At 44.4% G+C, this 20215-nt stretch overlaps 1 protein-coding gene and 1 non-coding gene across 12 annotated transcripts in view; one reads left to right on the plus strand and one right to left on the minus strand.

The window, feature by feature from the left end:
• Positions 1-2158: 2158 nt before the first annotated feature.
• LOC138960564 (5S ribosomal RNA) lies at positions 2159-2277 on the plus strand. Its single transcript, XR_011454039.1, has one exon. It is a non-coding gene; the product is annotated as a 5S ribosomal RNA (ribosomal RNA).
• A 6198-nt stretch (positions 2278-8475) lies between these two features.
• LOC138959960 (prominin-1-like) overlaps positions 8476-20215 on the minus strand; it is an 84517-nt gene continuing 72777 nt past the window's right edge. For 8 of the 11 annotated variants that reach the window (XR_011453851.1, XR_011453850.1, XM_070331654.1 and 5 more), the window contains one exon: positions 8476-13785. Coding sequence is in view for 6 of the 11 variants with exons in the window: in XM_070331649.1 (XP_070187750.1) it covers positions 13770-13785 (16 nt within the window). In the remaining 5 variants the exon portion in view is untranslated. Of the gene's footprint in view, positions 13786-20039; positions 20183-20215 lie in introns of all 11 variants that reach the window. The other 3 variants (XM_070331648.1, XM_070331647.1, XM_070331646.1) reach the window with 1 other exon arrangement.

The following is a 20215-nucleotide window of genomic DNA, read 5'->3' on the forward strand; positions in this document are numbered from 1 at the left end:
GTGAATTATTTGGCTTCAGTCTGATTGTTTCTCTTCTGGGATGTTTGTAGATTGTGAAAATTGAAGGAGACAGGTTTGCATTATTTTACATTGAAGTCTGGTAAATTTCTTACTCATACTCTGTTCACTGAAATGGCAAAGATGTTCAGTGTGAAGACAGCAAGTGTCATCAAGTGTGGCTGTTTGATTAAAGACAAGGGGGTGAATGTGAAACATCCAGCACATTGTATTATGTTGTCATGGCAATTTCTTTTTTTTTCTCCTTGTATGTTTGAAATTAAATGTATAAAATGCCAAAAAGTTTTCATTATCTGTGTGTGTGTCTTTCTCGTGTATGAATCTTAAAAAGGCTGTTTGTATGTGATAAGAATTCCTATAGAATGATTGCAGGCTTTCAAATCCATTTACGTTACTCCTCTCACGCACACATACTCAGAAAAACAGCAACAGCTGCGAACACACACATTTATGATTACATACATTTTAGTGACAGTCCAAACACAAAAGACAAGAATCATATTTAAAATGTTTATTCACAAGCGTACAGAACATTCAGACGCATTCACTGACAAGAGCACCACATGTGGATACTTCACAAATGTCACAACATGAAACTAAACATTTTGTACATGAACAGAAATTTCATGGAGTTTTGTAAGGCTGCAAACAGTAACAAAACATGTACAGCAATAACAAAACCCTGATGTAAAAAACAAATAGCTGATATGGAGGGCAAGGTTTATTCAAAAGGCACTGAAACTGATAAAGAATGGGGGCTTAGCCACTAAAACCAGTCAATAAGTTCTAAAATCTAAAAATCTTGAATGCCAAATAAAAGCAAACTAATTCCTATTTATAAAAAAGATTGCATCGCAGAATTTTCACATCTGATTAAGTAGAAAAACATATTCATGGAAACCTTTTCACAATTGTTTTTTTTCTTCTGAAAGATGTCTTCATAATCATGAAAACCAACTCACATTTTGTTGTTGACAACTGTACATCTTAATTCCAACAAAATGCATTAACTTATTAACTGCTGAACCGAAATAATGAACTAGTTCGGCTGTTTGTCGAATGTAAAAGACAATTTACACTGACAACAATAAAGTGAACTTCCCCTCCCGGTAAGAGAAATACAATTACACATTCGGAAAATGCATTAGTGTCAATATAACACTTACCTCGACAGTACTATTCTTGCACATTATCTATTATAGGCCGAAAAAAATTGGACAAAACGCTGAGTGGGTACAATTATCTCCCATAACCATGCGCCACCGTGGATCCCAAGCACTGTCCGAGTGCTTCCCCCTTACAGGATGTAGGTGGCGCGTCCTCTTTCTTTTTTCGCGCGTGTCAGACCGGCTGTGTTTCTGCTACGCTCCCGGATTATTTTGGACTAAGAGGCTCCTTTTCTGTGTGGACTATCACCTGTTGGATTATTGTGTGTTATTCCACTTCTGGCTTGAGGCTACGTTGTGTTTCCTTCAACTTGTGCCTCCGTTTTTGTGTGGCGGACTCGGCGTGCCTCCCGTCCTACTTCGTGGTGACCGGTCGTCTGCTTCTCGTTTCGCCGCATTCACTTGAGTATTGACCTAAATTTTCTTTGAATTTTGTTAATTCTCGGTCTTTAAGGGTACGTACAGGGCGAGGTAGGATGTCTCGTCCTGTTTTGGGCTCTGGTTCTACGGAACCAGAGTCTGCCGGGGGCAACCCTTCTCCGGGCGCCCAGCGTCATGTTTTACGCACGGAGAAGGGGATCTTTCGGCGCTCCGACTCTCCCTCCCCAAACGCTTTGCGTTTGCGGCGAGGGAGGGCGGAGAAAGCCTGTTTGAGCAAGCTCAATGCGAGCTTGCTCAGACAGGCTGGGCTTGAGCCTGGGACTTCGGGCGGGGCTGCGCCGTCGAAGGTTCGGGGAAGTTCGAGGGGAAAGAAAAAGCTTCTTTCTCCTTCTCCTTCAGTGGAACAGGCTTCCCCCCCTTCGACGCCGTTGTCCGGCCCTCAGTCTCAGGCTTCAGCTCCTCCCGGTTTCGAGCCTGGGGGGAAGGTTTCCTTCTCCCCCCTGGCTCGAATCCGGGGGCAGGTCGATTCCCAACCCTCTTTGGGGGTTGGTGAATCCGATCTAGGGGCTACTGGAGAGACTCAGGTTTTGACAGCCAACGGCCATACCACGTTGAAAACACCGGTTCTCGTCCGACCACCGAAGTTAAGCAACGTCGGGCCCGGTTAGTACTTGGATGGGTGACCGCCTGGGAACACCGGGTGCAGTTGGCATTAAAATCTTTCTTTTTCCGGTGCCTCTCCTGTGCCCTCCTCGGTTTCCACCGCTGTGGAAGCCAGGAGGGACACGGGTCCTCCTCTGAACTCCCTCGCTGGGTCGTCTGCTGCTGTTTTGACAGTAGTTTCGGCCTCCTGGGGGGGGAGATCGGAGGAGATGACGGGGTCTCTGAATTCCCTCCCCGCTGGGGTTGGGATGCGAATTGACCCCGTTCAGGGCGGTCCTGTGGGGGCAGGGGTTTCAGGCTTCGTGCCTACGACCACTGCTACTACGGTTCCCTCTGACGTCCGTGTGACTGGTGGCTGTCCCTCTTGAAACGCTCCGGCCGACTAGTTACTGGACGTGGAGGTGTTCGACAGAACGTGGTACTTCTGTCGAATGGTCAGGGCGACGGGAACATTGTTTCTGTTGCTCAGACCGACACCTCCGACCGGACCGTCTTGACCCCACGCCATTCCTTAGCGTCTGGTGTTCGGGTGACGGATGGTCCGGACCAAGGGTCCGGAACGTTCCAGGCTTACGGGTCGGGATCGAACCGGACCCACGGGTCCCGACTGGACTTGACCTCCGGGTTTGGTCCGGACGGGACCCATGGTACGGGACCGTACCGGACCTTAGGGTCCGGTGCGGGACAGTACCTCTGGCCCTTGCCGGACCCCCCGGACCTACGGGTCCGGATGGTACGGTACGGGACCAGTGTTTCGGTCGGGACCGGACCACCCGACCACCTCTGTTGGTCTGGGTGGTCTGGCACCGAACCGGAACACACCGGACCTACGGGTCCGGAGGGTACGGTACCGGACCAGTGGTCCGGTCGGGACCGGACCACTCGACCACCTCTGTTGGTCCGGGTGGTCTGGCACCGAACCGGACCATGCCGGACCTACGGGTCCGGATGGTACGGTATGTCCACGTCCGGACCGAGCCACCCGAACACTTCTGTGGGTACGGATGGTTCGGTACCGAACGGGACCTCCGGATGGTACGGGACCGGACCGAATCTACGGGTTCGGATGGTCCGGTACCGGACCACCCGACCACCTCTGTTGGTCCGGATGGTCTGTCACCGAACCGGACCATACCGGACCACCGGACCTACGGGTCCGGATGGTACGGTAGGTCCACGTCCGGACCGAACACTTCAGTGGGTACGGATGGTTCGGTGCCGTACGGGACCTCCGGATGGTATGGGACAGGACCGGAACACCGGACCACCCTACCGGATCGGTCCGGACCACCCGACCACCTCTGTTGGTCCGGATGGTCTGGCACCGAACCGGACCTACGGGTCCGGATGGTACGGTATGTCCACGTCCGGACCGAGCCACCCGAACACTTCTGTGGGTACGGGTGGTTCGGTGCCGAACGGGACCTCCGGATGGTGCGGGACCGGACCGGACCTACGGGTCCGGATGGTCCGGTGCTGGACCGGTGGTCCGGTCCGGACCGGACCACCCGACCACCTCTGTTGGTCCGGATGGTCTGGCACCGAACCGGACCATACCGGACTTACGGGTCCGGATGGTACGGTGTGTCCACGTCCGGACCGAGCCACCCGAACACTTCTGTGGGTACGGATGGTTCGGTACCGAACGGGACCTCCGGATGGTACGGGACCGGACCGGAACACCGGACCGGAACACCGGACCACCCTACCGGACCGGTCCGGACCACCCGACCACCTCTGTTGGTCCGGATGGTCTGGCACCGAACCGGACCTACGGGTCCGGATGGTACGGTACGTACGTCCACGCCCGGACCGAACCACCCGAACACTTCTGTGCGTACGGATGGTTCGGTGCCGAACAGGACCTCCGGATGGTACCGGACCTACGGGTCCGGACCTACGGGTCCGGATGGTCCGGTGCGGGACCACCCGACCACCTCTGTTGGTCTGGATGGTCTGGCACCGAACCGGACCATACCGGACCACCGGACCTACGGGTCCGGATGGTACGGTATGTCCACGTCCGGACCTAACCACCCGAACACTTCGTTGGGTACGATGGTTCGGTGCTGAACGGGACCTCCGGATGGTACGGCACCGGACCGGACCACCCTACCGGACCGGATCGGCACCCCCGACCGGACCGGACCATTTCTTTTCTGATCAGACCCCATGGGTTCCTGTTCAGTCTATAAATGGCGGGGGTTCGTTGGCTGGGCTGACCCAACAGTCGCAGGGTTGTTGTTTTTCTCCCCCTTCGGCTGCTGGAGACGTTTCGTCTTTGGGGCAGGGGTCTTCGCGGCCTCTTGCTTCTGTGGGCGTTTCTTCACAGCCTGCTTCATCGCTTTCGGCTCTTCCCCCTCAAGCTCCCTACACTCCTGCTTTTGAGGAGTTGTCGGGAAGTGAAGAGGAGAGTGAGTCGGAGGACGATAGGGAGGAGGATCAGGGTCGCCCTGAGGTTAACACTGAACCTCTACCCTTGCCGGTTTCTGATGGAACTTCCGAAGCTATGCTTCGTACTTTCCAACAGTACATGACAGACATCACGCGGCGTCTTGACGTCACGGATGCCTCTCTTAAGCGTCTGTCGTCTAGTGTTGACACACAGGACGTGGACCCGGGGTCTGAGGACGAGAGGCAGGAGGCTCGTCCTCGCACAGCTAGAAGGACGTTTGAACAGTTTCAGGACGTCCTTCCCTGAGACGCCCTCTCGTCCTTTGAGTCCGCTTCGGCCCGGGCGCGGGAGGCTCACGCCGCGTCTGCCGGCGGCTCGTTTTATGAACGATCCGGCCGCCGGCAATTCGCGTTCCACCCTAGTCTAAGTGCCACGGTGGAAGCGGCAGCACATCGCCTGAGGAGTACAGATTCACGTGCAAACGCGACCTATGTTCCTCGGGAGGACGCGGGTTCAGTGCCATGCTTTCCTTTGGGAGGCGCACCTCCACTGTTTCCTCGTGTCCAATCTGTTTCGTCCCTCCCTTTTCCCTTTGACTCTCGAACTCTCCCTTTCCAGACTTCGAGTGTTTAGGGTGGGGCTGACGGTGATGTGTTCGTTGGGGAGGTGCCTTCGGTCAAGAAGGTGGAACTGAGCTCTGCTTCGTTCCACAATCTTGAGGCCACCGTTTCGTCCACAGTCGAGGCCCAATCACAGGCCTTGACATGGATGAGCACGCTGTCCACACTGTTGGACCCTCCCAATCGGGCAGAGTCCGATTCCACTCGGGTCCTTGACACGGTTCGAGTGGATCGGGCTTTGCATGCCGTGCGATCGTGCGTGACGTCTGCGGCAGAATTGGCCATTGGAACACGGGTCCACTTTATTGGCCCTGTTCCGTGATCATTTTCTGCCTACTTCTATAGTGCCTCCGGATATGAGGAAGAGTCTGAGGAACACGTTTCCTCAGCCTTCTTCCCTCTTTCATCCGGACACTGTTCGTTCTGTGGTGGAGTCCACACGCCAGAGGAACACTGATTCTCTGATGGTTGGCCTCGCTGCTTCGGCGACGGCGGCGGGGAGTAAGAGAAGTGCTACAGTCACCTCCAGCTCCCAGCCTCAGAAGAAGAAGAAGAAGCCAGTTTCACTGCCTCCTTCTTCCTCCTCTTAGGCGCCTGTTGCGTTCCCAAGCAAGACGAAGGGTGCTCAGACAGGTAAGGGGAAGCAGCACCACCAGGGGGGGTGGTCGCAAGCCTGCGCCTGCCCGCCAGCAGAATTTTCAGTGAGTCCCGGCCCTACGTTGACGCCCCCTCAAGTTGCCCCTCTTTCGTCCGGCGGTTCCCTTTTTTTCGGGCCCGCGGCATGTGGGTCAGACTGGTCTCCAACCAGTTTTTCTTGAGGGTGGTGTGGTCGGGGTTTTCTCTACCGCTGTCGTCACAACCTCCATTGTCCGCTCTACCTTGGACGTTCCCCCCTCCTCGAGAGCCTGCCAGATGGCAGGCTCTTCAGGACGAGGTGAACTCGTTGGTCGAGAAGAAGGCGGTCTACCCCCTTTCTCAGCCTTCTCTGGGGTTCTGCTCCCGCCTGTTCACCGTCCCCAAAAAGGACGGCCGGTTCAGGCCGGTGTTGGACCTCTCCACCTTGAACTTGTACCTTCACAGGTGCAAGTTCAAGATGGAAACCCCTTCGTCGGTCCGGTTGGCCATCCGGCCAAACGATTGGGCCATGTCTGGGACCTCCAGGATGCTTACTTCCACATCCTGGTGGCCCCGGGGTACCGACATCTGCTCCGGTTCGTTTGGGAGGGCACGGTGTTCGAGTTTCGGGCCCTCCCATTCGGCCTGTCCTTGGCCCCTCTGATTTTCAACGGGGACAACAACACCACATGCTTAGCTTACCTTCGCCACCAGGGGGGCACCAATGCTCGGTCCCTCTCCCTGTTGGCGGAGGAGATTCTGCTCTGGTGCCAGACCAATCAGGTCCGGATGTCAGTCCAGTTCGTTCCGGGGAAACTGAACGCCCTGGCCGACATTCTCAGTCGGGGCGATCAGGTTCTCTCCACAGAATGGACCATCGCTCACAACGTTCTACAGCGTCTGTGGGCAAGGTGGGACCGTCCTCTGATCGATCTGTTCGTAACTCGATTCAGCGCTCGGCTTCCCAGGTACGTCAGCCCCTTTCGAGACATGAATGCGTTCCACTTGGACGCATTCACTCTCTTGTGGAGGCTCCTCGATGCTTACGCCTATCCCCCGACATCTCTGATTCCGAGGGTGCTGGCAAAATATCTGCAGGAACGACCAAGACTGATTTTGGTCGCGCCTTACTGGCCAACAGCTCCGTGGTTTCCAGATCTTCGCGGTCTCACCCACGTAGACCCTCTACCTCTGGATCTGGACGGGGGAGGTCTGCTCCAGCCTCGATCATGCCTCCCTCATCCACGTCCAGAGAGTCTGTGCTTGACCGCATGGCTCTTGTGCGCTCCAAACTGCTTGCACTAGGATTGCACAAGAGTTCAGTAGAGTTTTCCTTGAACGCTAAGAGGCGATCAACTAATCAGCTCTACGACTTACGCTGGAGAGCTTGGGCCACCTTCGCCTTGTCCAAGGGGATAAAGCCGCTTTATCCCTCAACACAGGACTTGGCCAACTTCCTGGTGGAAGTGTATCAAAAGAAGAGTCTTTCTTCTAAGACTCTTCTTGGATACAGATCTGCCATCGCTTCCACGATTGCGGCCGCTACTGGTCGCAGAACTGAACACTTGATCAGGTCCTCCCTCATCGCTAATGTCCTTTCGGGTATTAGCAATGCAGCGGTGTCTAAACCTCTGGTTTCATTTCCCAAGGGGGATGTCTTTCTGGTCCTCAAACTCCTGCGTAGCAATGAGTTTGAACCCCTGGCAGGCATCAGTATCAAGTTGCTGATTTTTAAGACTAATTGTTCCTCATCGCTTTAGCCACTTGCCGTAGACTCAGTGGTATTCAAGCTTTGAGTGGCCTGGACTTTGACATTGAGTTCACCACACAGCAGTGGTTGCTAGCATGGTCACGTCAGTCTAAGGTATGTTTCTTGGGTATATTTTCTTTTACGGTAGTACTGTTCGAAAATTGCCTGGGTATCTTAATCCTTGGATTTAAGTGATTTTGATTAAGGAGTTTAATACTCTACATATCACCCTCACACCACTCTGGTATTCTGTGCAAGAATAGTACTGTCGAGGTAAGTGTTATATTGACTGTAAGGCTTCTTTTTAAGCCTACTGTCTATATGATACTTACCGAGACAGTACTATTAGAGTTTCCCTCCCGCCTCCCCTCTTGATATGTTATGGGCTTTTTGAGGGTCTGCAGCTCATAAAGAAAGAGGACGCGCCACCTACATCCTGTAAGGGGGAAGCACTCGGACAGTGCTTGGGATCCACGGTGGCGCATGGTTATGGGAGATAATTGTACCCACTCAGCGTTTTGTCCAATTTTTTTCGGCCTATAATAGATAATGTGCAAGAATAGTACTGTCTCGGTAAGTATCATATAGACAGTAGGCTTAAAAAGAAGCCTTACAGTTGGTATTACAAAGGTTAAGTAGAGGCTTTCAATATATCAAACGCAGGTCAAAATGCTACCTTTGTGATCTTTCCATGTTTAACTTTTCAAAGTTACAGACAGACAAATCTATTCACTATGTCGTTATGAATATAGAAAACCCATCCAACAATGTACCTTTCTTTCTTTCTTTATTTGGTGTTTAACGTCGTTTTCAACCGTTCAAGGTTATATCGCGACGGGGAAAAGGGGGGGGGGGGGGGGGGGGATGTTAATTGTTTCTTGTTCAGAAAAGCACTAATCAAAAAATTGCTCCAGGGGCTTGCAACGTAGTACAATATATGACCTTACTGGGAGAATGCAAGTTTCCAGTACAAAGGACTTAACATTTCTCACGAACTGCTTGACTAAAATCTTTACAAACATTGACTATATTCTATACAAGAAACACTTAAACAAGGGTAAAAGGAGAAACAGAATCCGTTAGTCGCCTCTTACGACATGCTGGGGAGCATCTGGTAAATTCTTCCCCCTAACCCGCGGGGGGTAACAACAATGTACCTATAACAACAAATCCTGAATATGACAGAATAGTTATCATACTTAAATAAAAACTAAAGGTAAACTAAAATTCGTCAAATTGACATGGATGCGCCGGAAATATTTTCCTGAGCTCAGTGGATGTTTTTTAGAGGAAAATTTCTTGTCATGAAAATTAATGATACAGAAGTACAAATGTGTACATTCTCGTTTCTGAAAGGCACAAGGGATTTTTGTTAAAATATATAACAATTTGAAAGAAGTACAGAGTAAATTTGTACACTCACACAGATGCACAGATACACCAGAAAACAGGAATTCGTGATGATAAAATGCAGAGGATTTTCTGTTCACTCGAAGGAAAGGCTGGGTGAGAGTATGAGCGGCTGCAAGTGTAAGGATTTCTCATTGCTTCGGGCATGACAACTTACTAGCTACTCAACAGAGAGAGAACAAAATAACAACACATGCCATGTTCAAACAGAACCCTGAATTCTGGATGCTCAACCCTGCTATAATAAGTATATCTACTTATTAAAGACAATTTTCAAAAGATGATTTAATTTAAGACTTCCTTGAGATCACAGAAACCTAAATTCTGGATGCTCAACCCTGCTACAATAAGAACATCTGCCTGCTAAAGACAATTTTCCATGATGATGATTTAATTTAATGCTTCCTTCAGAATATAAACTATTCACCGTCTACTTTTCTCAGATTTTGGAGTTCTTCAAACACAGGGGCAACTGTAGGTGGAAAAGAGAAAACATGTTTACATGTAGGTGTGATCAAGAGAAAGCGTGAAGCAAATCATGCCCATGCGTTCTCGCTGTGCGCCTGTCTGCGAGTGTATGAGTCCGAGTGTCTTGGTCCTTGTCGATTTGTGTTTCATATAATGTTCACTATGTATTTTATATTTTGTAAGCGCCTAGGGCTATATTTAGATTTGGCGCACAAATGTTCATAATAATAATAATAATAATAATGAGTAAGGTGTCATTTGGACAGAGTCTACCGTATGCCATGCCTACAACAACAAAATATGCAAAAACACAAGCACACATTGCGCTAAAAACATACAACTTTACAAAATACACATATACAGGTGACAACACTAGAAAGTGAGCATAAGGAGCAGGTCAAAGAAATATTTAAACCGAAAATCCTACATGACCTTTTTCAGAAAGAAAATCCCCAGAATAAGCAACCCCCAGAACCAGCCGTCCCTACATTGCAGGTGGCCTTTTGTGAAAGGTATACTTTGGTAGAGGTAATATTAATGGGACAAGAGAAGGTGTCCTTTTAAGGGAGGTGTCCTCTCATGGGAGGCTCCACACATCGCAGGTACTGCTGTACACTGTTTTCATAAAAAGGCAATGATCTCCAGCTACCTCATCTTCAAGTAACTGAACGAAACATCACTGTGACAACAAATCATATGTGCAGTGCTGCTCAAGATCCAACACTGTTTAATATCACAACTTCTCATAAAACCAAACCAATGATAATAAGCAGTGCTGACTGTATGTCTTCATTTAGTTGTTCAAGGCAATTTTCACTTCACAACTGTTTGATGTACGCTATGGAAGTTAAAAAAATGATTACATGAATACAACAAAGAGTACAGTTCTGTAAAAAAGGTACAAGGAAATTAGAATGCAAATGACCATACGCTTTAAAAATAATACTACAAGGCGCCTTTGCAGCAAAAATTGTAGCCGTAATGTGTGCTTGTACATGTCACACACCAACCAAACATGTCTGGTAATTTTGTTAAGAAACTTATGAAGCTTCACTGGAGATAAAAATCATAAAGAAGTAAAACGTTACAGGCATGCACAAGGAAAAAGACGCCTGACTGCATACCGTGTATGTACCACTATGTTAAAGATTCTGTTTTATTAAAGTATAAAAAACAAAGCAGAAACACCCTCTCCATCCCTTCTTAAATAGAGTACAAATGTTTGGCAGAACTTAATGCATCAATTATTAGAACTTCTTCAAAGATACTGTATGACTAGATGGCCAGAAACAATCTATCACACACACACACGCACACAATTTCTTTTTAGACGCAACAGGACTAGATTGACAGAAAAATCACACTATCGTACACAAATTTAAATCAAAAACACGTCTTTTTTCTAAGAACACAGCATTAAAACATACTGACCACATGCCTGTCAAACAAACCACACAAAAAAAGGAAAAGCAAGCCACAACACAAACACGAAACAAACATTTTAACAAAGTCTATGAAGCATTATTTACAAAATTGTGCTGTTTGCATAACTCAAATCCCGCTTCCTCTCTAATTTACAAATTGTACACAACAAAAAATGCTGAGATCTTGACACACTCGAACAGACTGAATCATTGTACATGTACTGAAGGCACATCAATAACAATGTAAGATAAATATCTTTGACATGATGGTGGCAAGAAAGAGATGCACGAAGCAATGTTCATTACGACAATAGCCATGCAACTTATTTTATTTTCACACAGACACCGACACACACAAACACACACATTTTCATTATTACTGTTGTCACATTTCATGATGAGAAAGAAGCGCAGTGACTCCAGACAAAACTGTTGAACCAGTCAGTGAACATTTTCCATGATTGATGAACACATTAAACATCAGATTAAATTGTCAGGCTTGCGAAAAAATATCCCAATCAAAATGATATGTTGTTGACAACATGTTAAGACCACGGTAGTGCTGATTTTTCGCAGAAGCGCTGCAACTGACAATGATTTACGCAAGCTTTTAGGAATGACTTTTATCCTCTGCCCTCTTTCATACTTGCTAGGCCACTTTTAAAATTCCTTTTTCTACATTACAGTACAATCGATAATGAAAACAACTGAATGAAAAAGTAAGTTTACAGTCTACAAACTTTGCATTAGAAACAGTTAACCCGAATTTTCATACAAACAACTTATTTTTCCACTTTTTCTGGAATGAGCAAAAGTTGTCTGAATCGCATTAGTAGCTGAAAATGGTGGGTTCACATTTGGTATAGAGAAACAGGAATAAATGGCATACAAAACTCTGATAGCGATACAGCATACAACACTGAAAGACAACGGAGTTGTAATGTAGAAGTGTGAGTATATCAAACACATGCTTTCAAATCCACACCAACTCTACATTGGTTGTAGTGACAGTAAGCAACCAATCAAACACATGCTTTCTTTTTACTCTTACTAGCCCTTTTCATTGTTTCCAAGTTATTTCCCTTTCCCAGTTATTTCCCTCAATTGACAATGTTATACAGCACAGTAGTCTCTCTCACGATTCACAGCTGGATGAAAAAAAGCAACTGCTTGCTCATACCATTAACCTATACAATAAAGAATTGGCTCACCTTCTTTTCATTGATCAAACATTAAAATCACAACTTAGTCAATCGGAAATAAATCTAACATGAGCCCCCCTATTTGCAAACAGAAAACAGTATACTTTACCCAGCTTGCCAACTGGGTTACTTCAACAGAAACTTTTCTGCACCACAAAATCATTCAAAAACTCCAAATGTTCAGTTCTATGAAAATGCTTCCACAAAAACACACTCACTCTGCTGTCAAATTATCCACACTTTTGCAACAGACATTTAAACATGTAACTGGCTCTCAGTATTCTCGGCATTGACAGAAATCACGCTTTTAACACATACACCATTGATGAAGCAATTATTCTCAAATGAAGGTGGGATTTCGGTCTAAAACGTTGATGTTAAATGAAGAGAAAGACACTTTTCACATCCAGGTTTATGCTGGATTGTTGGTTTACGTCTTAATATGTAAATGAAGAGAAAGACACATTTTACATCCAGGTTTAAGCTGGGTTGGTAGCTTACGTCTTAATGAAAGAATGACAAACTTTGCCCGAACAAACCAGAATGTCGAAGACAAGTTGATAGAAAAAATCTCACATGATCATCACACTGATATTTGTTCATTTCTTCGTCATTTGCGGTAAGTTTTCACTCCCCACTAGACTCAGGAATGTAAGCATGTGAGGATGGACTCACCGACCCATTCCTTTGACTCGTAGGCACGCCCTCATGCACACATTCACTCAGTCATATCATTGATTACCACCACAAAACGACCCATACTAGACAACAGCTTGTTCCAAGAAAAAAACTTAACCATTCCGGTTCCTGTGATAGTACAACGTCATCAGTAGAACACATAAAGAGTGTAAGTCGCAAAAGTAAGTGATACTCTTTTTCATTTTGCAAAGTAAATGGATAGGTGTAAGTGAACGTGACATGTTATACAGTAACTGTAGAGTTTATCGTGTAAACGTAGCAGAGAGGTACATACTGAACATTACAAGGTGCAAAAACTCCACCTTCAAAAGTAACTAATGTCATAAAATTTAAAAACAGTTTGTAAAATAGATTTGACAGAAAAGTTAAGGCAAAATGTGTCTCTACAAAGTGGAAAAATGCTACAGAATAAAAGTACACTTGGATATATATATACATATAATATGCAGCTAAATACACAAAAATTAAAAAGAATTAAAGATTGACAAAAATAAAATGTTCATAACATTTTCCACGAGAAATTTAAAAGCAAGCCTTCTTGGCAATCATCACTAAAACAAAACTTGTAAAAACAACTCTATCCTCAACATTTCCATATCATAAACTTCTACAATAGAAAGAAAAACATCTTGTAACAAATCAACACGATAGTCAAATATTATGGACATATTCAAGGGAAATAACCTATTCCTTATTGCAAACAACAAGTTTCAGTAATAAGATTAAACATGGATGCTTCGTAAATCCACAATATAAATTCACTGAAAAACAATGAACACAGTTTGATTACAATACAGCAAGCCTGCAAGCGTAGAACTGAGACTTTTCCAGTATATTTTCTCCAAATGCGTTACTGTCGTCTGCAAAACTTTCTTGGTGTGTTGGTGTCTGCTGCGTAGCTGTTGTCTAGTATGGGTATCCCCTGGGGTCTCGTCCTAGGCCACCGCCACCACCTGTGCTACCAATCAATCCGGCTGTAACAACAGAAAACATCAGTAAGTATGCAACCAATTACAATCAAAACAAAAAATATCAGTAAGTATGCAACCAATTACAATCAAAACAGAAAGTATCGGTGAACAAGCAACTAAAATTGTATCCCATCCTAAAAATATTGCCTTTATTATTATTTAAAAATATAATAAAGCCCTTATCAATAAGTTCCCACACATTTCTTTTATTGCTAGGAGTAGAAAAAGGGTGTCAATTAAGATGGGCAGATTTTCGAGACCACTGAGAATCAGTCAGAAAACCAAAGGAACAGAACTTGCCCATTTCAAACTTTGGAAATCAAAAAGCATGGAGATGTTAAAAAAAGAGTTGTTTTTAAAAGAACCTATTAAAATAAAAAGAATTAACCACGTATACATAACAGAAAGGAAGATAGATAAAACATGCTTTGGGGATCAAATAAAAACAGATAAAATTCAAGATTTTCACTCCTTTGTGTATCACTATCAAGTGCTTATATCAATAAACTCCCACCAATCCAGAAAAAAAAAAGACTTTTTCAATGAATTTTTTTTTTCCAGACCCTGCACATTCTACACAAAATCTCTTTCTAGGCTTACTTCATTCTCCATGTGTACTTTCATTTTGCATGTTTATCTGATTTAAAATACATTTGGAGGCATTATGAACAGGAGGATGGGAGGTAATGGGAAGTGGACAATGCCAGAGAACAGAACAATCTTGTGTTCATAAGAAAGTGAACCATACTGACGTGCTACCGTAGCACATGCAATGCACATCCGATTATGATGCATGCTGTTTATTTACATTCAACATTCACTACAGCCAGCAAGCAGTTACTCGCTGACGTGAACTAAGATAAGGAATGGTGTACCAAGTATAGAGACAGACACTCGACACTACAAGTGACGTGAGATCCCTACAAAATAAAAATAAAAATATCATTAAACACAGACAGACACACGCAGACACAAAGACAAAGACACGGACACGTACATACAGCTGCACACACACAAAAACAGTCATACAGAGACAATTCTGTTTATAAAATGGATTATCAGTCCTTCTCATGCAAAAAGAGAAGGATGGAGGGATTGGTAGAAATAAATGAGACAAATGGGTCAATAGAATTAAATGAGGCAAATGGGTCGATAGAATTAAATAAGGCAAATGGGTCGATAGAATTAAATGAGGCAAATGGGTCGATAGAATTAAATGAGGCAAATGGGTCTATAGAATTAAATGAGGCAAATGGGTCGATAGAATTAAATGAGGCAAATGGGTCTATAGAATTAAATGAGGCAAATGGGTCGATAGAATTAAATGAGGAAAATGGGTCAATAGAATTAAATGAGACAAATGGGTCGATAGAATTAAATGAGACAAATGGTTGATAGAATTAAATGATACAAATGGGTCGCTAAAATTAAATGATGCAAATGGGTCGATAGAATTAAATGAGGCAAATGGGTCAATAGAATTAAATGAGGCAAATGGGTCGATAGAATTAAATGAGGCAAATGGGTCGATAGAATTAAATGAGGCAAATGGGTCGATAGAATTAAATGAGACAAATGGTAGATAGAATTAAATGAGACAAATGGGTCGATAGAATTAAATGAGACAAATGGGTCGATAGAATTAAATGAGACAAATGGGTCGATAGAATTAAATGAGACAAATGAGACAAATGGGTCGATAGAATGAAATGAGACAAATGGGTCGATAGAATGAAATGCGACAAATGGGTCGATAGAATTAAATGAGACAAATGGGTCGATAGAATTAAATGAGACAAATGGGTCGATAGAATGAAATGAGACAAATGGGTCGATAGAATGAAATGCGACAAATGATCGATAGAATGAAATGAGACAAATGGGTCGATAGAATTAAATGAGACAAATGGGTCAATAGAATAAAATGAGACAAATGGGTCGATAGAATTAAATGAGGCAAATGGGTCGATAGAATTAAATGAGGCAAATAGGTCTATAGAATTAAATGAGGCAAATGGGTCTATAGAATTAAATGAGGCAAATGGGTCGATAGAATTAAATGAGACAAATGGGTCGATAGAATTAAATGAGACAAATGGGTCGATAGAATTAAATGAGACAAATGGGTCGATAGAATTAAATGAGACAAATGAGACAAATGGGTCGATAGAATGAAATGAGACAAATGGGTCGATAGAATGAAATGAGACAAATGGGTCGATAGAATTAAATGAGACAAATGGGTCAATAGAATAAAATGAGACAAATGGGTCGATAGAATTAAATGAGGCAAATGGGTCGATAGAATTAAATGAGACAAATTAAGTCCATAGAATTAAATGAAACAAATGATTGATAGAATTAAATGAGACAAATGGGTTGGTAGATTTAAATGAGGTAAATAGTGAAATACACAACAAAATGATACAGGTATTATGTAGTATGCTACATTACCTATATCAACTCACAAACAACCACACAGCCCAGAAAGCAGATGCCCCAAAAAACAAAAACTCAATATAAGTAAATTATCAAAACAAACATGACAAAAAGAGAAAGTTTGATACACAGAAATCTCACGTGAAGCGTGAGAAAAATTCATTTTCTCAAACATGTGTTAATACACAAATCTTGGTTCACATTTGGAACTCAAGGAAAGTAAGAGAAATTTGTTTTTAAATTTTTTTTAAATTATATTTAAAAAAGGTAGTGAAAGAAAACGGACTGAAGCAGACAAATGATTAATCAGTTTTTTTCAAGTTTTGCATTTCTGAGTTTCACATTGGAGGACGTACATCGTACATTAACTCAATATATCTCAATTGGCAATGGGTGAGGGGTGTGTGTGTGTGTGGTTTTTTTTTTTTTACATCACACTCATTTTTTTTCTATACTAATGTTAAATCCCTCAAACCTTCTCCAGTCTGGGTGAGATCTAAAACACACATATCTACTACATTCGGTAATTAGAACCAATACTGCCCACTACTACAGACACAACCAACTCCTTTCCATAAAGGTGAGAGAGATCTAACGACTTAATTCAAACTGGGGGGGGGGGGGGGGGGGGGGGGGGGGGAGGGGAGGGGAGACAGAATCCTTCCCTACCAAAGTGAAACTAAACAGGTTTCAATCAGAAGGTGAGACCTAAATATCTACTGGAAAGCGTGAGGTTAAATCATGATGACAAGAGTGAACTTGTGAACTCTTTGTCATCCCACACCTGCCTACACTCACACACTGGTGTTCACTCACATGCACACACACACAGACACACACACGACACAGTGATGTGTACACACACATACACACACACACAAACACACACACACACACACACAGAGTGATGTACAAATACATGATGAAGTAAGTCTCTCTCAAACACACTCACAAACTGATCCCACAAATACATGGACACACACTCCCTCTCTCACTCTCAGACCCCCCACCCCCCAGCCTGTTCTGAGATGGACAGTAGGATAAAACTTTTTCTTTCTTTATTTGGTGTTTAACGTCGTTTTCAACCGTTCAAGGTTATATCGCGACGGGGAAAGGGGGGAGATGGGATAGAGCCACTTGTTAATTGTTTCTTGTTCACAAAAGCACTAATCAAAAATTTGCTCCAGGGGCTTGCAACGTAGTACAATATATTACCTTACTGGGAGAACGCAAGTTTCCAGTACAAAGGACTTAACATTTCTTACATACTGCTTGACTAAAATCTTTACAAACATTGACTATATTCTATACAAGAAACACTTAACAAGGGTAAAAGGAGAAACAGAATCCGTTAGTCGCCTCTTACGACATGCTGGGGAGCATCGGGTAAATTCTCCCCCCTAACCCGCGGGGGGGAGTAGGATAAAATAAAAAATAAAAAAAGGTGTCACCCTTACATAGGAGTTATAAACAAGAGTGAGATCAGTACATGTGGTATAAATGATAAAAGATTAAATTGAATTGTGACAGTGGAATTGGGACAGTGGAATTGGGAAAGTGGAATTGGGAAAGTGGAATTGGGACAGTGGAATTGTGACAGTGGAATTGGGACAGTGGAATTGGGACAGTGGAATTGGGACAGTGGAATTGGGACAACATTGGGTTGGGGGGTGGTGATGAGAGGGCAAAGGAACCTTGAAAATAACAAGGCACTGGCAATCTGGATTTCAAAGCAGATGATCAACAGGGTGACATCAGAATATTAAAAAAACAACCTGTAGTTATGATGTCAATAAAGATAGCGCTTTCTTCACTGACTTCAAGAGCCAATGAACGGTCCACATAACCCCCCTTTCTTCAGGTGGCCATTATGCACAAACTGCAAAGTTTGTAACACCTTCAACCATTATTTTGTTCAATAATTCATTCTACTTCAAGATGAATTACAAGTCACTGGAAAAGAGAGAAAAAGAGAACTGTACAAAGAAAACCATGCCTTCAGTTCAAGAAAAGGTGGCAGAAAAAACCACAACCTTTGCAGTTGTGAACAAACTACAATCATCCTGAACTTTTTTTTAAACAATTATATGATTCACACTGACATAAACATTCTCCCAGACATTTTTCACATTCAGAACTTTCTATCCTATGATGTCATGAAAATAAATTGAAAAATCAGCATAGCAAAAATGAAGCCCGCATTTGATATGTAAGTAACTTCAGAGGAATTTATCATACAGAAGTTAGGGCAGAGTTCCACGCTTCAAGACTTCACAGAAAGTGTAACATCTGGCTGAGACTTGGGAAGGAAAAAAGGCCAAAAATTGGGGGAGGGAGGCCGCGAGACTGAATGGGAGAGGTACAGGGATTGTGATTGTAAATTCAAGAGCCTTAAGCCATCACACGTTGAGTGATTTGCAAAGGTTGACACAAAAGAAGACCTATATTTTGCACATAGCGATATGGCTGAAATGCATATGACACCTGAAAAATGCAATATTTACACACAATTTTGCAATGAGCGCAATCCCTGTTAGCTGATGATTTTCAATCAGATGGTAGGCGTGAAATAGGACATTTCAGTCTGCATTACACAAGTTTCATAAAATAATTATTCATTTGTAATTTTTTTTTTAACAAATTAAGCATTTTTTCCGGAAAGCTCAGTTCCCTGATCAAGAACATGGAACCATCCCAGCTCTGTATGATAAACTGCAATGACGTGCAAGCCAAGGCAAGTGGTATATGGGGTTGATTACTGGTGGGTTAGTAGGCTATAAGGCTACACCATAATGGAGGTAAGGCTATATGGGTCCCAAAGTGCCCAAAGTTGCAGCTAACTACGCCTGCCAAGCGGAACCTGCTTCCATTTACAACAACACATGAAACAAAAATGATGCTGCCTGCTTTCCTCTAATTCCTGCTTCATAGATCTTATAGGTATACATTGTACATACACTTTATTTTGTCAACGTCTTTCACTAATCTATACACCCAACCAGTTAACTGACCTAAATTGCAAAAATAAGTGAGTGCAGTTCAAACAGACAATTTCCAGAAAATCATGCCAAACACACTTGCAGGGAAAACACACAAAAAGTGAAAAACCTGAAAGGCCGGGGTCCACAGCGCTGCCCCCCAGTAGCTGAGGCTTTTTTTTAATTATCTTGTAGGGACAAAGAACAAAGTTTTACTTTAAGAAACCGGATTTGTCGGTTTTAAAAGTGTTCAAAACCGGATTTCCGGCGAGAACCGAAAAGGTGTTAGCCCTGCACTTGGCTTTTGGCTACATTTCTTCTGCTGTCTGAGCTAGCAGATTTCCAGCTAATCTAACTGAAAATTCTGTAAAAATTCTGTCTCCGTTTTCTATCCTTCTCCCCTACATTTTTTCTGCAGTCTAGCAAAAACTATCAATCTACTTTAAAAAATAAAAGTAAAATGTTTTTTGATGTTAATTCTGTCAACATTTCTCTGATGTCCCTGCACCCTTGGCCCCCTTCTTCCCACCAGAACTGAAAAACCCAAGGCAGGAAGCAGGTTTCACTGTGGTAGACTAGACAGGGACGCAAAAAAACAGCGGACAGCCATCGTTTTGCAGCGGGGAGCAAGCGGCGAGGTGAGTGAGCGTGACAGTGGTTCTATGAGACACTACTTACGCAGCAGACAGTTAGTAGTGGTAGTAGCAGTATTAGTAGCCGTCTAGTAAGCACCAGAGGGACCAGCACCAGCACCAGCACCAGCAGAGTAATGGGGGTTCATGACAAGGTGCGGGTGGGCGTGCCACTGACGCCTGGCATAGGGAGGAGGGGGCATCTCACCGCTCCCCATTCCGTGAGACGGGGCTGTGTACGGAGGCGGAGCGTATTTGTCGGCGGGGCCCAGGTAGCTATCCCGGTGGTAGGCGGAGTTCGACATGCCGCTAGCGGGCGGATGATACGCCGAGGGATGGCCGCGATCCACGCTGCATAATGAGGAGCAGGCAAAACAAGCGAGT

Source organism: Littorina saxatilis, linkage group LG2 (assembly GCF_037325665.1).
Source record: "Littorina saxatilis isolate snail1 linkage group LG2, US_GU_Lsax_2.0, whole genome shotgun sequence".
NCBI lineage: Eukaryota > Metazoa > Mollusca > Gastropoda > Littorinimorpha > Littorinidae > Littorina > Littorina saxatilis.